Source organism: Psittacula echo (assembly GCF_963264785.1).
Source record: "Psittacula echo genome assembly, chromosome: 1".
NCBI lineage: Eukaryota > Metazoa > Chordata > Aves > Psittaciformes > Psittacidae > Psittacula > Psittacula echo.
Window position 1 is genome coordinate 35,605,244 of NC_137735.1, and position 13,971 is coordinate 35,619,214.

The following is a 13,971-nucleotide window of genomic DNA, read 5'->3' on the forward strand; positions in this document are numbered from 1 at the left end:
CCCGCGCGGGGAGGAGCCACGCCGGCCGAGAGGCAACCACGGTTGGCGGCCGTCCTGCCGCCTAACCGCGTCCCGCAGAAGGCAAGTGGGGGCGCAGCGCCGGGAGAGCAGGTAGGCAGCAGCTGAGGTGGGCGGCGGCGGGAACGGTGGCTGAATCAAACGAAGGTGTGGTATGGTATGGTAGGGTAGGGTAGGGTAGGGTCGGGGTAGGGCTGGCGCCTGTGAGGGACATGTCTATGGCTCTCCGGCTCCGAGGAGCCTCGGTCTGGAGGAGCCACTCTTGCCTCGTCCTCAGGGAGCGGCCCGGGGGAGCCGGAGGCTCTCCACAGCTGGGCCGGAGGAGAGCCGTGGCTCGCCCGAGGCGGGGGGGGCCCGGCTGGGAGCGCCGCCTGCCCGCTCCTCGGCTGCCTGCGGGCTCCCGCCATGGGCGGTCCGGCAGGCGGGTGCCTGTTGCGGGCGGATGTCGTCCCTCCGCCCGGGGTAGCGCTCTGCTTACCGCCGGCGGCGGCGGGGGAGGCCGTCCACAGTGCCACGCCAGCGCCCTCCGCCTCCCGGCCTCCGCCTCCGGGGCCGGGGACTCAGCTGCTGCTTTTCCAAAGGCTTAAGACGGACAATTTGCTCATTTAAGCTTGCTTTTGTGGAGAAGCTGCCTAAACAAAGGGGACGGGGGGGGTGGGGAGAGGAGCTTTAATTTAAAACTGGTTTCCGGTGGCCTTGCATTACACTGTTAGCTAACTGGAAACACAGGGTCAAAACCTGCATTTGGATCCACCAAAGTAAAGCTTTGGAGACAAGCGGTTAAAACTCATCTAGACAACAGCTCTGACAGAGAGTTGAGTGTGCGGCTGCCGGGAGGCATCACCACGGGGTGAGGGTCATAGGGACGGTGGAGAGGGCCCTGTCCGAGGTCTGTTGTGTCCTGTCCCCTGCTGGAATGAAGGACAGCTCTGATCTTCTACCTTTCAACCCATAATTTTCTTCTTTAATTATCTACCAGTCATCATTTGGTAGGTTTGAAAATAACACACCGTGTCCTTAGCACTAAGGAGCCTGGCAAGGCTATATCTGTTGTGGTGGTGCTGTGTTTAATAGGTATGGATGAATTAATAAGCAAGGCACCCATCTATTCTCAGAGTGATTTTAGGTCTTGCTGATTTTGCAGATAAGTGCTGACTAACTGTTTGCTTTTGGAAAATCAGAGTACTGGCCCGGTGTCAGTGCCTCCCAGCAACCACATCCAGACCAGAAGTACTGTGAAGTCATACTGTCATGCTTTGTCTGACAGCAGTATTTAACAGGGGGATAATGCCACACAGAAAATGTAATGATGTATTTCAAAATTTTTTAGTTGCTTGGGGTTTTTTATGTCAGCTTCTATGTTTTCCTTCCGTTATTAGTTAGATAATTATTTGTTACCATTATACATCATAGAATGGAAAATCCTTAATCTGCCTGTCTGCATTAGTATTATAATGTGCCATGTATTTATGTGCCATATTGTATTATGTGCCATGTATTAATGTGCCATATATTTATGTACATAAAATACCTTCTTTGAATGCTTGGCATTTTCTCTTGCAGTCATGTGAGGTGGAAAACTGCCCATTTCTAATCTTTAAGGACATGATTACAATACTGCTTTCTGTTTTGGACATGTATTTTAATACTGCTGCAATCATTGCTTTGTAGCAGCTGGCATATACTGAACATGTGTTGTCTTGACTCCTGTGGTTTGCATATTTCAAGATACAGTTGGTAACTAGAGCCAATTCAGTTACTTGCTTCCTTCCCTGTCTGAGAAGCTTTGGTATTATTTTTATCACTATATCATTATTTTTCTTGTGTCTTCATAAAGAAACCTGATGGTTCTTATGGCAGTGGTGGGACATGATGATGTTAATTTATTTTCATTAGGTCCAGGTAAATAAGTAAATCCAGGCTGGCATTGAATAAAACATTTTCTTATTTACCTAAACTTTAAGAGAAAAATAATATCAAGGAGCAGAATAACAATTTAATGTTAAATTTTTAATTGCTTTGTCATGATCCTCAGCCCCATCCCTAACAGCATGAGATCATCCTCTATAGGGAAATGTGTATTCTGCTTGACAGAACATGACATCACTGCATTACCTAAACCAACATGAGGCAATTCTTAGTAGTCTGTTAGAATCAGCACCGTGCTCCAGAGAGCATTGCTGTTACTCTGACTAGTGCTTTAGAGCAGAAAACATAACTGCTGGTTAAAACATACATTTGAGTGCCTAGCAACAAAACTGATATCTCTTTGTGGATGTCTTTTGTTCTTCAAAAAAATGCAGGTGGATTGGTGCTCAGAAATTGATGGATGTTAAAGGTGAGTTACAGATTCTATTCTGAAGATAAAGCATGCGTATTTAAAATACCTAATGTATTATACCCAGTTTTTCTTCACTATCTGTCTAGTTTCTGTAAAGACTCTTAGACAAGCTGTGTATTACATTGTTCAGAAACAAAGTTCATTGTAATTGTGGGGTTTGCTAGCTACTTCAAATTTTATTGTTTCTTTGGGATTGGATCAAGGACAACAGTTCTAGAGGTTTAAGTTTTAAGGTTGCAAAAGTTTTGAGGAGATAAGTCTCAATTTAGGTCACTTAATATTGAAGATCTTTTTTATTGTTTGCAGCATGCAACATTTGTGTTACAGAAGCATTCATGTCCCAGTGTATTAGGTTTCCACTTTGCCTACTGAAGCCTGCTACTGTTCACCAGTGTTATTCCCACCAGCTTACTAAAACAAGTCCCTAATGGAATGCAACAGTTTGGCTGGATCTTCAACTGATGTGAACCAAAGGCAGCCTCATGATCCACTTATCCTCCCTAAGAATGCCAGGGTCTTACCTGTTGGACAGAATTGTTAGCTTTCCCTATACTTCAGCTCAGTTTTTCTGTAAGCAGTCGTTGGTAGCCCAGTTGGCAAGTGACTACATAGTACTTCGTTGCTGGTGGGGGTTAAAAGCCATGAAAAATTTAACACAATAAACTATTCTAGAAATTTTATTTCTTAAATATCAAGCTTATTTGATACTTTTGTCATTTAGTTTTCAGGGAATTTCCTGTGTGCTGCTAATTTACGTGATAACAGTTCTTAAGTCTGGAATAATTTTGTGAGCAAGAAGATATCCTCATTACATCAGTGCTCCAAGATACAAGGACATAGTATTCAGAGTAACTAGATGTAAGTAAATGGCTTATTGTAAGAACCAAAGAAAGAAAGATGGGTATACATACCATTAATATATCTGCTAAGTGAATATCTTTTAAATTATTGCTTTGTAGTACCTTGCTTGTTTCTTGAGGTCTGAGCATGTATTTCACTTCCAAGCATTTATTACTTTATCCTCTCTGGCTATTTAACTTTATGATGCTTAATCCTTTTATGAATCCTGAGTTAAAGGTTACTTGTGGTAATGTGTTCCATGGGTGCACACAGAGTAATTGAGAGGGAGGTTTATTGTGTTTAAATTGATTTCTGGCTTGGTATCAATGATTATTTCTTGTCCTGTGTTCCAATTAATAGTAAATAGCAGCCCACAGCACAGAGTTGATTTCATCAACTATTTAAAGTTATGTTGTTGTGGGTTTATGTTATTTATGTTGCAGTTGTCTTTTATTTATTTATTATTTTATTTATTTATTTCCCAAGATACTATGACCCAAAATCCAGTCTTCTATGTTAGTCTTTGTATGCTTCCCATAAATTGCATTGATTGGCTTTGAATCTCAGTTTCTGTCTTATTGATGTGTAACAATCCGTAAATGACATAACAGTCACAATACTAAAATGATACTGATGCATGTAGGGACATTACAATATTTTAAAGATTTTTTTTTCAATTTGTCTCTTATCCTGCTTTTCTTAGGCATTTTTAATGATTTGGTCACAGGGATCTACAGACTATTTTTCCCAGACTTGCTATAGAATGCAGTCATCTAGAAGAATATTTCATGTTCTTCTTTCAAGTATAAGATACGTGGGGATACTCAGAAATGCTGGGTTTTTTTGCCTGCCAATACTAATACTTCTAGGCTAAAGTTATTCTGTGTGAATATCCCCTTTTAACACTAGTGTGTTCCCCAATTCTAAAAAATTGCTTTCTGATTGTGTAAGGCTTTAAGGAAACCAAACAAAAATCTGAAGGTAGCATTTCATATGAATATTAGCTATCATTTATTTCTATTTTCTTATGTTTTCAAGCTAATAATTGAGAGCCGTAATGGCAGACACAGGAGATGGCCCACATTCAGGGGAAGATCTGGCAGATGCAAAATCTGTTCCTAGAGGTTCCAAAGGGTAAGTGAGCTACTTTTGGTTTAAGTCTTCAATTTAATTCTTGAGGAATCATGTGCTGTAACAGAAGGTGAGATCCATAGAAGTAATGCTAAAAGGAAAAATTTCAATTATGGTAAATTATAATCATCATAAATGACTATTAGAGGAGTTTTACTACTTTTGAAAATACACAGTCTCTAACAGGCCACGTGTACGTGCAAGGAACTAAAAAGCAACACCTGAGGTGCACTTAGACTTAGCTTAACAGTATTATCAAGTAGTTATCTGTTCTGAAAAACAGACTTCTCTATCTCACCCCAGGCTAAATGTTCATCCCTTTGCTTGAACTGCTTCTTGAGCTTACTGGAACCAGTGGCAGACAGTTCAGCTGCTTGAACTGACCTGCTGGAGGGTTTTATGTGCAGAAGCACAAGCGCAAGAGGAACTTACAGGGGTGGAAGGAAGGAAAGGCAGGCCTGTTCTTCCTGGTTGTTATGCTGGTGTAGTACTATCATCAGATTGCACTCTCTAGGAACTTAGTATTTCAATGAAAATTAGATTTAAGAGCATTACAGACTTCTTATCTGTAGAATACCCATATGCTTAAATGAGAAAATCCATACTGACCTCAGCATATATGGACTGAGTAAAATTAACAGATGTTGCAGAGTCATGAGGGGTGATATAGTTGGTGTGCTCATTAAGGTAGAATTACAGCTGCGTATAGAGTCTTGGTCTTTCTAGGTTTTGAATGTTTACTTGTGAAAATTAAATGATGAAATGACTTTTGGTTAGAATTCAGAATAGATTTACAATCTCAGAGCTGATCTTGCTTCTAGTACATAGCTTTCAAAAGATGGTAGTAAAAAAAACCAAATTAATTTCTTGTTGATACAGGAGTTGGTTTCCTTAAACTGACTTTTCATGCTCTGCTATCTAGAGGCATTATCATTTTAGATATAGTTCTTCCTTGATTCTTTAAAATTTAAACTTGGAACAAGTTGCACAGAAGATTAATACAACTACAGATGTCTCTTCTCTTCTCCTCTCCTCCTCACCCCCAATTATTTGTGTATGTGCACATTTTCCTGAACTTGAAACAAAAGGTTTATTTGGGAACATAACAAGCAGTTTTATTTATTTTAGCCTCTAGGCAAGCACAGTCTTCACTAGTCTTAAATCGGATCTACCAACTTATTTCACAGACATAACTTAGAATCATAGAATCACAGAATATTTTGGGTTGGAAGGGACCTTAAGGATCATCCAGTTCAAACCCCGCTGCCACAAGCATGGACACCTTCCACTAGATCAGGTGGCTTAAAGCCCTGTCCAGCCTGGCCTTGAACACTGCTGGGGATGGGGCACCCACAACTTCTCTGGACAACCTGTTCCAGTGCCTCACCACCCTCACAGTAAAGAATTTCTTCTTTATATCTAGAATCATAGAATTGTTAGGGTTAGAAAAGACCTTAAGATCATCTAGTTCCAATCTCTCTGCCACAAGTAGGGACACTTTCTGCTAGACCAGGTTGCTCAAAGCCCTGTCCAACTTGGCCTTCCAACTTCAGGGGATGGGGCACCCACAGCTTCTCTGGGCAGCCTGGTCCAGTGTCTCTGATGTAAAGAAAAATTTCTTCCTTGTATCTAGAATCATAGAATGACAGTATGGTTAAGGTTGGAAAGGACATTAAGATCAACTAATTCCAACCCCCCTGCCATGGGCAGGGACACCTCACACTAGACAATGTCGCCCAAGGCTCTGTCCAGTCTGGCCTTGAATGCTGCCAGGGATGGAGCATTTACCACTCCTTTTGGGCAACTATTCCAGTGTCTCACCACTCTCACAGTAAAGGATTTCTTCCTAATATCTAATCAAAGTCTGTCCTGTTTTATCTTAAACCCATTTGCCCTGTCCTATCCCTACATGTCCTATTAAAAAGTCCCTCTCAAGCCTACTTGTAGCCCCCTGTAGATATTGGAAGGCTGATCTAAGGTCTCCCCAGAGCCTTCTCTTCTCTAGGCTGAACAAGCCCAACTCTCTCTGCTTGTCCTCATATGAGAGGTGCTCCAGCCCACTGAGCATCTTCATGGCCTTTCTCTGGACCTGCATGAGCAGAAACTTGTCTTTCTTATGCTGAGTGCCCCGGAGCTGGATGCAGTACTCCAGGTTAGGGTCTCACAAGAGTGGAGTAGAGGGGGAGAATCACCTCCTTCAACCTGCTGGTCATGCTTATTTTGATGTAGACCAGGATGCCATTGGCTTTCTGGGCTTTCTAGCGCATGTTGCCAGTTCATGTTCAGTTTTTCATCTGCTAATACTCCAAGGCCTTCTCAAGGCTTCTCTGAATCCATTCATCACCCAGCCTGTATCCATGTCTGAGATTGCCCCAGTGCAGATGCAGGACCTTAGCACTTTGCTTTGTTGAAATTCGTGAGGTTTGCACAGGCCCATCTCTCTAGCCTGTCAAGGTTCCTCCGGGTTCCTTTGCCTCTAAAGTAAACACACCACTCAGCTTGGTGTCATTGGCAAACTTGCTGAGGGAACTTCTAGGGAACAAGGAGCAAATCTTACCAATTTCATTGGTTTTGGTTATTGGTTATTATTTTGAAACTAGAGAAGGAAGATTGGAAATTAGCACTTAAAGTTTGTCTGATTTTTATACAGAAAGAACCTATCTGCTAGCAAGTCCATGGACTCTGGAATTGTGCCGGACCATAGTTACAGAATGGATTATCCAGAGATGGGGGAATGTGTAATAATAAACAATAAGAACTTCCACAGAAAGACTGGTACTGCTTTCAAATTTTAAAGTTTTTTTTCCTTAGTTTAGATCGATTAGTGGCATGTATTATTCTTCAAAATTAAATATGCAGACCAATTTGGATTGCAACCTCAAATTGTTTTGTGAACAGGTGTGATTCATTCTTCCAAAGGTGCATAGAGGGAACACATTAGGGTATAGCAGTAATGCGGGGAATTTGATAGGAAATACAAGTCTATCTTACCTTTTAGTCATGATTTCTGTTTTACAAATGAAATCCTTTTATGTCTTTATTAGTAGATATAAAAATAAGGAGTAGATAAATCTACAGTAAACATACAGGGAGAGCGAGATTGTGTGCATGTATAACAGTGCAGTATTTTTTCTGTTAGGAGTGGAGCTGGAATAATGGAATAATGTTCCAGACTAATACTGGTAGAAGTGAGAAGAATTTGGCTCAATATGACCATGCCATCTATATCATATAAAAAATAATGCATTCCTCTTATGTATAGGGATGTTAGCCCGTTCGGGTACAGATGCAGATGCTGCAAGTATCAGAGAAGTTTTTATGAAGTTGGGGTATAAAATAAAGATCAACAATGATCTTTCATGTGTGGACATTTTTGAACTATTGAAACGTGGTAAGTAGTAATATGTTCAGTGTGTATTAAATCAACCACTTTTTCCAACTACATCTGTAGCCCTCACATCTCTTCTTCCATGGTTCTTTTAGATAATACTTCACACCTACTGATGATTTATTGCTAAGGATGGCTTGTGCATCACAGTTTCTATGTTTGTTTGTCTTTGCTGTCTCTTCATCTTTTGTGTCTTGACTGTTGTCTCCGTATCCTTTCTCATCTTCTAACGAAGGCTGGAAAAAAGGCTGAAACTTAAATGCAGACTTGATTCATATTCTGACCCTGGGATCACTGAAGCTCTGTGAGTTGGAAAGAAGCCTGCTTAATTGGGTAGAGGGATTCTGTGCTATATGCTCAGTGGCGTGGCCCAAGATGCGTTCTCATCCAGGGGCTTCTGATGGAGGGACCAGAACTGCAAGTGTGTGGACTGAATTACTCTTAGAGAAACAATTTGTGTTTTGTTTGACTTGTGAAACAAAACACTTTTGTCAACTGAGAGCTTTATACTAGTGTTAGTGTTAGTCCTGCTTTGTTTGGGCTTGGCTACATCTAGACTAGTAAATTAAACAGTGCCTGGAGATATCTGTAGCCCTGAAACCTGTTGCAAGGTTCTCTGGTATGACTGTGGCTAATGCCTACCAGTGCTCTCCCAGACTGTTCCAGGTCACAGTTCAACAGTAAGAGTGTTCTAGGGATTATTCCCAACATGCAGTTAGCCTACAACAATCATGTTTGGGTTTGGCTTTTTTTGTTGTTAATGTATTTGCTAACACAGATGTCAGTTCTTTCGTGCCAGTTAATGTTTATGTCAGAGAATGCTTCCAGGCATGATTAATTTATTAGTATAGTTGTAGCCAGTCTGTCTTACCTTGGTATAAGGCCTCCAAATAGATAGTGTAAACCACAGACTGCAGCCTAACTAGAGATTCCCAAAAAACAGCCTTTCCTGACTCTTCTGGATGCAGTGCTTGTAGAAATGCCCCAGTGTGCATTGCTTGAGAATAAGCTAAATACTTCATTTTTTTTCCAGAATAGAAATTCAGTGTTTTGGCAAGCTCTAAACAGAAGCTTTTGGAACTATTACCCTTTCCATCTACTCTTGCATCTTCTTGAGTTTCCTGCTCAGAATTCCTTTTGGATCCTTTCTTTTAAACTGCGTTTGTATTTTTTCATATATTTAAAGGAATCGTCTTGATCCTTAAGTACAATCCGCACAATGTCAGGCAGCAAAAGACATCAGAGAGTATCTGTTCTGTGCTCTTTGTGTACCACAAGATGGGGAAAAAAAATCTGTCAGTGCTTTATATCAGTCTTAAATGTCTGTAAGTACAAAAATCAGAAGCTTGAAAAATCTTTCTAGACCTTGCTGCAGGGCCAGAGTGAAAGAGTGAAGTACTAGTACCTAAGTCCCTGCAGCAGCAATAACTTTCATGCCACATTAATTACCCATGTAATATATGTAGCTGAAGCATCTCTGATTGGAAGGAGAGATGAGACTTCCCCATCCTTTCCCAAAAGTCAGAACTTCCTATCAGTCCGATCCCAGATCATTAAACTGACCATTACTGCATGAGTGAGGTGTGCCATTCAGACTTTGATACGCTGTGGGAACACCCTCTTTGTCTCCTCATGGTGTTCCTGGCCTAGTTCTGAGGCCATGTCTTAGAATGTGTAGGGTTGGCCTTTAATTTGGGGTTTTCTCTCTCCAGTCTTCTGAATTAAAGTAGGCTGGCTCCTTTTGTTCAAGTAGTGAAAACTGGTTGGAGGTTTCTAAATACAGGAGTTAGTTCTTAAAGACTTCTGTTGCATAGGAAGCATCAAGTGTTCAGAGCTTTTAGGGAATGCAAGAACTTAAGACAGTTATCTTTCCTTTTTTCATTCAAGTTTCTGAAGAAGACCACAGCAACCGAAGCAGTTTTGTTTGCGTGTTGCTAAGCCATGGTGATGAAGGAGTCATCTATGGTACAGATGGCCCTCTTGAACTGAAAGTACTAACAAGCCTTTTCAGAGGTGACAAGTGCAGAAGTTTAGCAGGAAAACCCAAGCTCTTCTTCATTCAGGTGATGTACAGCTGAACAGTCATAATCAAAACAACTGAATACTTTTAAGAAAAATACTGTTCCCATTAATTACTAGTGCAGAGAAGTTAATTCTGAAATGGATTTAAATGGAATTACTGTCAGAATAAGATTCTCTTCAGGTTTAAAAGTGGCATAGTCTGCCCTATTAGGTAGGCAGTACTTGTCATAGCTGAGATTGCATTATCTTAATTCTTTGGATTATATAAAATCTTTGTAAACACTAGCCCATCTTGTAGTGAGTTTCTGAATACGCTATAGAATGAATACCTATCTTAAGCAAACTGTGTAGTTGATTAAATAAATGCTAGTTAGTTTTCTTCTCAGTCTGTCTACTGGAAATGTGACATACAAATTCTTGTTATTTTTAATTGGGATATTATCATCCTTAAAATGGCTGCCTTTATTTCTTTGGTTTTTATTTTATTTCCCATTCTTCTTTCTACCAAATAGGCTTGTAGAGGGACAGAATTAGATTCTGGTATTGAGACAGACAGTGGATCAGAAGAAACAATGTGTCAGAAAATACCTGTAGAAGCAGATTTCCTGTATGCATATTCCACAGCTCCAGGTGAGAGACTTGCAAAGAAATTTTTGTTCCTCAAATCTATGTATGCAGTCTTTATTGATGTTGTAAATGAGAGTTTGCAGTTGTATCCAGTCAAGTGGGTAACCACTTGTTCTCTGTCATGTATTTTTCTTCCCTCAATCATTCTTCTCTCCCTGATCTGATTTCTTTTTGAGGTAGTTGCTATTCTGACTTCCTACAAAACAAACAAACCAACCCTGAATGTGCGTCTTTCTCACTAGCAAACCCTCAAATGTTCATCTGCTGTAAGTTCAGTTAACCCGAGCTGTGAATGTAATTTACAGCAGGAAGTAAAAGTGCGTTAATTCTGAGAGAACAAAACAATTGGATCTCTAGATGCATATACAGAAGTAGGTGATAAACACCTACTGCCTATCAACTATTTTCACTTTTCACTGCAGCTGTAAGCAAAATCAGTAGCAACAGAGCCAGTAGTATGGCCCGTACATTACTAGCTAGCAGAAACAGGTTTTAGTCTTTAATTCATGCATATAGTCCTGAAGGAAGTAACCCTGAAATCCATTTTGCATCTTGGCTCCATCTGTCCTGTCACCTCTCCCTCATACACGTGTACTCTGTGAAGAAGTAGTAAGTGATTCATAGCTGAGACTGTTGCAGCAGAAGGTAGTTTTCCTGCCTTTTGATTTTCTACCTACCTTAAGTTTTCTTAGATTAAAAAAAGATGAGAGGATTAGAAAAATCTTTTGAGTTGCAGTTTGGGGAGCTTATAAAATCTGAATTTTGATTAGTGTTTTTGAGTTTTTATTTTAAAACATGGATTGCTATTAGAAACAATGCTTTGTTTCCCTAATCACTATCCTGTCCTGTATGAGAGGATGCTACATCTGATCAATTTGACATCTCTCTTTTCCACAGGCTATTACTCCTGGAGGAATGCAGCTGAGGGCTCCTGGTTCATTCAGTCACTCTGTAAAATGCTGAGGGAACATGCAAGGAAACTTGAACTCATGCAGATTTTAACTCGTGTAAATCGCAAAGTAGCAGAGTACGAGTCCTTCTCAACTCGGCAGGATTTTAATGCAAAGAAACAGATTCCATGCATTGTCTCTATGCTTACCAAAGAATTTTACTTCCCTTCGTAAAAAAAAAAAAAAACACCTTGTAATTTTTCAGGTCATGTTTTTATCTGTAATTTATATGCAATGTTAGTATGGAATACCACTTTTAAGTCTGAATTACTACTGACTGCTGTGTGTGGCATAATGTTAGGCATGTCCATTATTAGAAGGAAAACAAGCTATGGCTGTGTTAGGAATGCAAACTTGAGTAGCTGAAGCACAGACAAATTTGGAAGTAGTGCTCTGAGTATCTCAAAAAATTACGAAGAGGAGCCTGAAGGAAGATCACTTATCATATGTATTTGGTGCTATATTTCACTTTCCTGAAAGGGCAGAGAAAAGAAATAGTTCTTGAAAATAGTTTGGTTTCATATCTTTGCCAAAAGGAAGAAGATTCAGAATATGTTTACTAATGATGGTAATATGATAGTAGTGTCTTTGTAAATTTCTTCTGAACTCAATTCTTAAAATTTAGGTTATAAACTAACCTAAACTGGTTTTATAACTTGGGCATAAACTATGGGAAGTGGCAGTTTCATTTTTTACATACCATTAGGAAGCCTGTTCAGAATACGGTCGATTTTTTTTTTTTGCTGATCATTTCCTCTCTCTTTGTATGGAGGATTAGGTAAAGCAATTATACCAACACGGTAGCTGTTTCAAAATAAGTTTTATATTCTGACCTTGAAGCTGAGTGACTGAGGGACCAGCCTTCCAAAATTTCCTTTTCTGCAGCTCCCTAAGGGGGGAGCTGTTTGGGCATATTTTGGGCTGTAAGTGTCGGTGCAAAAGGAAGCCTGCATTCTGAACAGGCTGCTTTCCTCTTTCGGGCTGTAAATAGGAGTGAGTTTGCTTCGTGCTGTGTGCCTACCACATTTAACCTGTGTGGAAGCCTAGATTTGTGGTAATGGAGAAACTTCACTTCTTAACTCTAATATCAAATTGAGTAAATTACAAGACAAATAGTAAATTAGTATATCTTGACTCTGAATTTTGTGGAACTGGCTTTTACAAAATTGTAAAACATTTTTATTGATGTTTCAGCTTGTCTCAGTCTTTAAGATTAGAGGAAAACAATGGTAAATGACTCTGTGGTGCTTGCAAAAAAGACTTAAAACTCTAGCATAAACAATGTTAGCAAATTTGTGTTCAATTCCAGAGGCATTTGGGGTTTGGGGTTTTTTTACTTAAATTAAATACTGTTTCCTAAATTGTATCATGCTTTTCTATGTGTGTTATTTGTTTAGGATCAGATGGCTTTTGCAAATTAATTTTAACTTTATGTCCCTTTTTCTCAAAATACAACTTCCCCTTCCCCATCTGCCTGACCACCTGAAGTTGAAAAGAAGCTGCTTTAAAGCATTGTGTACTCTACAGCAGGTAACAAGAGTTGTGATTGAGACATGGGAAATGCAGGTTCAAAAGTTATGCGAAAGAGGAAATTTTAAACAACATTGATGAGTTCTCTGCTGACTGCCTGCTGAATAGGAGGAATCTTCACTTTCTTGTAGAAGTCTTTCATTAGAAATTGTTAGTCTGTTTTAAATAGCTGAAACCTCAGTTGCAGGAAGATTTTATTACCCACACTTCTGTTGAAAAACTAAATAGGACCCTGTTAAACATACCTAAAACTAGCATTTACAAAAACTTGTATGTCGGTTTCTTCATGTAGGTTGTGAATTAAAGCGAGCAGCTGCACAGTTATATGGTGTAAATGACTGACAGGACTCCTGTTAATCTATGTCAAAATAATTGGGAATAGGCATGTTCCTTGAATTCTTAGTTATTTTGCAGTGAAAAAGTCCTGTCACAGAGTTTGCTGTTCCCTCAGATTTAATCCTTCTTGGTCCTTTAAAGGATAAATGATTCTATAGCTTCTCCAATAGTATTTAAAATACAGGAAACAAAAGCTAAGCTACAAGTGACCAGTCATTTAGCAGGACATAGAGGTAGGGCTTAGGGAAAGAGGTAGTATGCCTGACGATCGCTTCCTCTCAGGACACACCTGCCAGTAAATTCCTTCACAGCGACAGGCGGGCTGCTGTTCAGTCAGTGGGACCTGTGCGTGGAGACAGAGTGTGCTGGAGAAGGGAAAGCAACAGTGTCCTTGTATGCTCGCTCCTTTTGGCAAGGAGGTCTGACTTGAGCTGGTGAGCTGCGTTCATGGTAGTTGGGAAAATGGGATCTAGTCAAAAAGTTGAATTCGGGGAAGAGGCAGTGGGGTGGCAGATTGTCCTATATTCCTCATGTCTTTCCTAAATGCTTACTCTATTGCAATTAAAACGGTTACCTATTGGGTGATGCATGGTGTGTGAGCACCGCACAGAAATGGATGAAGGCCACAGTATAAAGGCATAATTGCCAGTTAATCACTGCAGTAGGTTTTGGCTGAATAAATCACAGAAAATTGGGACATTAAGGTGGAGGAGTGGAAGCAAAGTGAAAGGAGGGATTGTAAAATGTAATGAGAAAGAGGAAGCTGCCTTTGAGAGAAGCAACAGGTG

The 13,971-nt window shown here is 40.1% G+C and overlaps 1 protein-coding gene across 1 annotated transcript; it reads left to right on the forward strand.

Moving 5' to 3' along the window:
* Positions 1 to 45: 45 nt before the first annotated feature.
* Positions 46 to 12,683, forward strand: CASP3 (caspase 3). Its single transcript, XM_080626096.1, has 9 exons — positions 46 to 111; positions 2,322 to 2,356; positions 3,081 to 3,217; positions 4,238 to 4,333; positions 6,981 to 7,105; positions 7,593 to 7,721; positions 9,606 to 9,781; positions 10,253 to 10,370; positions 11,265 to 12,683. Exons 4-9 carry the CDS (start codon positions 4,257 to 4,259, stop codon positions 11,489 to 11,491), a joined length of 852 nt encoding a protein of 283 aa, XP_080482222.1. The 5' UTR covers positions 46 to 111; positions 2,322 to 2,356; positions 3,081 to 3,217; positions 4,238 to 4,256; the 3' UTR covers positions 11,492 to 12,683.
* The last annotated feature ends 1,288 nt before the right edge of the window (positions 12,684 to 13,971 follow it).

Coding starts and splice junctions, on each gene's coding strand:
- CASP3 (XM_080626096.1), top strand. CDS start 4,257: ATGGCAGACACAGGAGATGGCCCACATTCAGGGGAAGATCTGGCAGAT. Junction 4,334..6,980: donor GTTCCTAGAGGTTCCAAAGG/GTAAGTGAGCTA, acceptor ATTTTTATACAG/AAAGAACCTATCTGCTAGCA. Junction 7,722..9,605: donor TTTTGAACTATTGAAACGTG/GTAAGTAGTAAT, acceptor TTTTCATTCAAG/TTTCTGAAGAAGACCACAGC.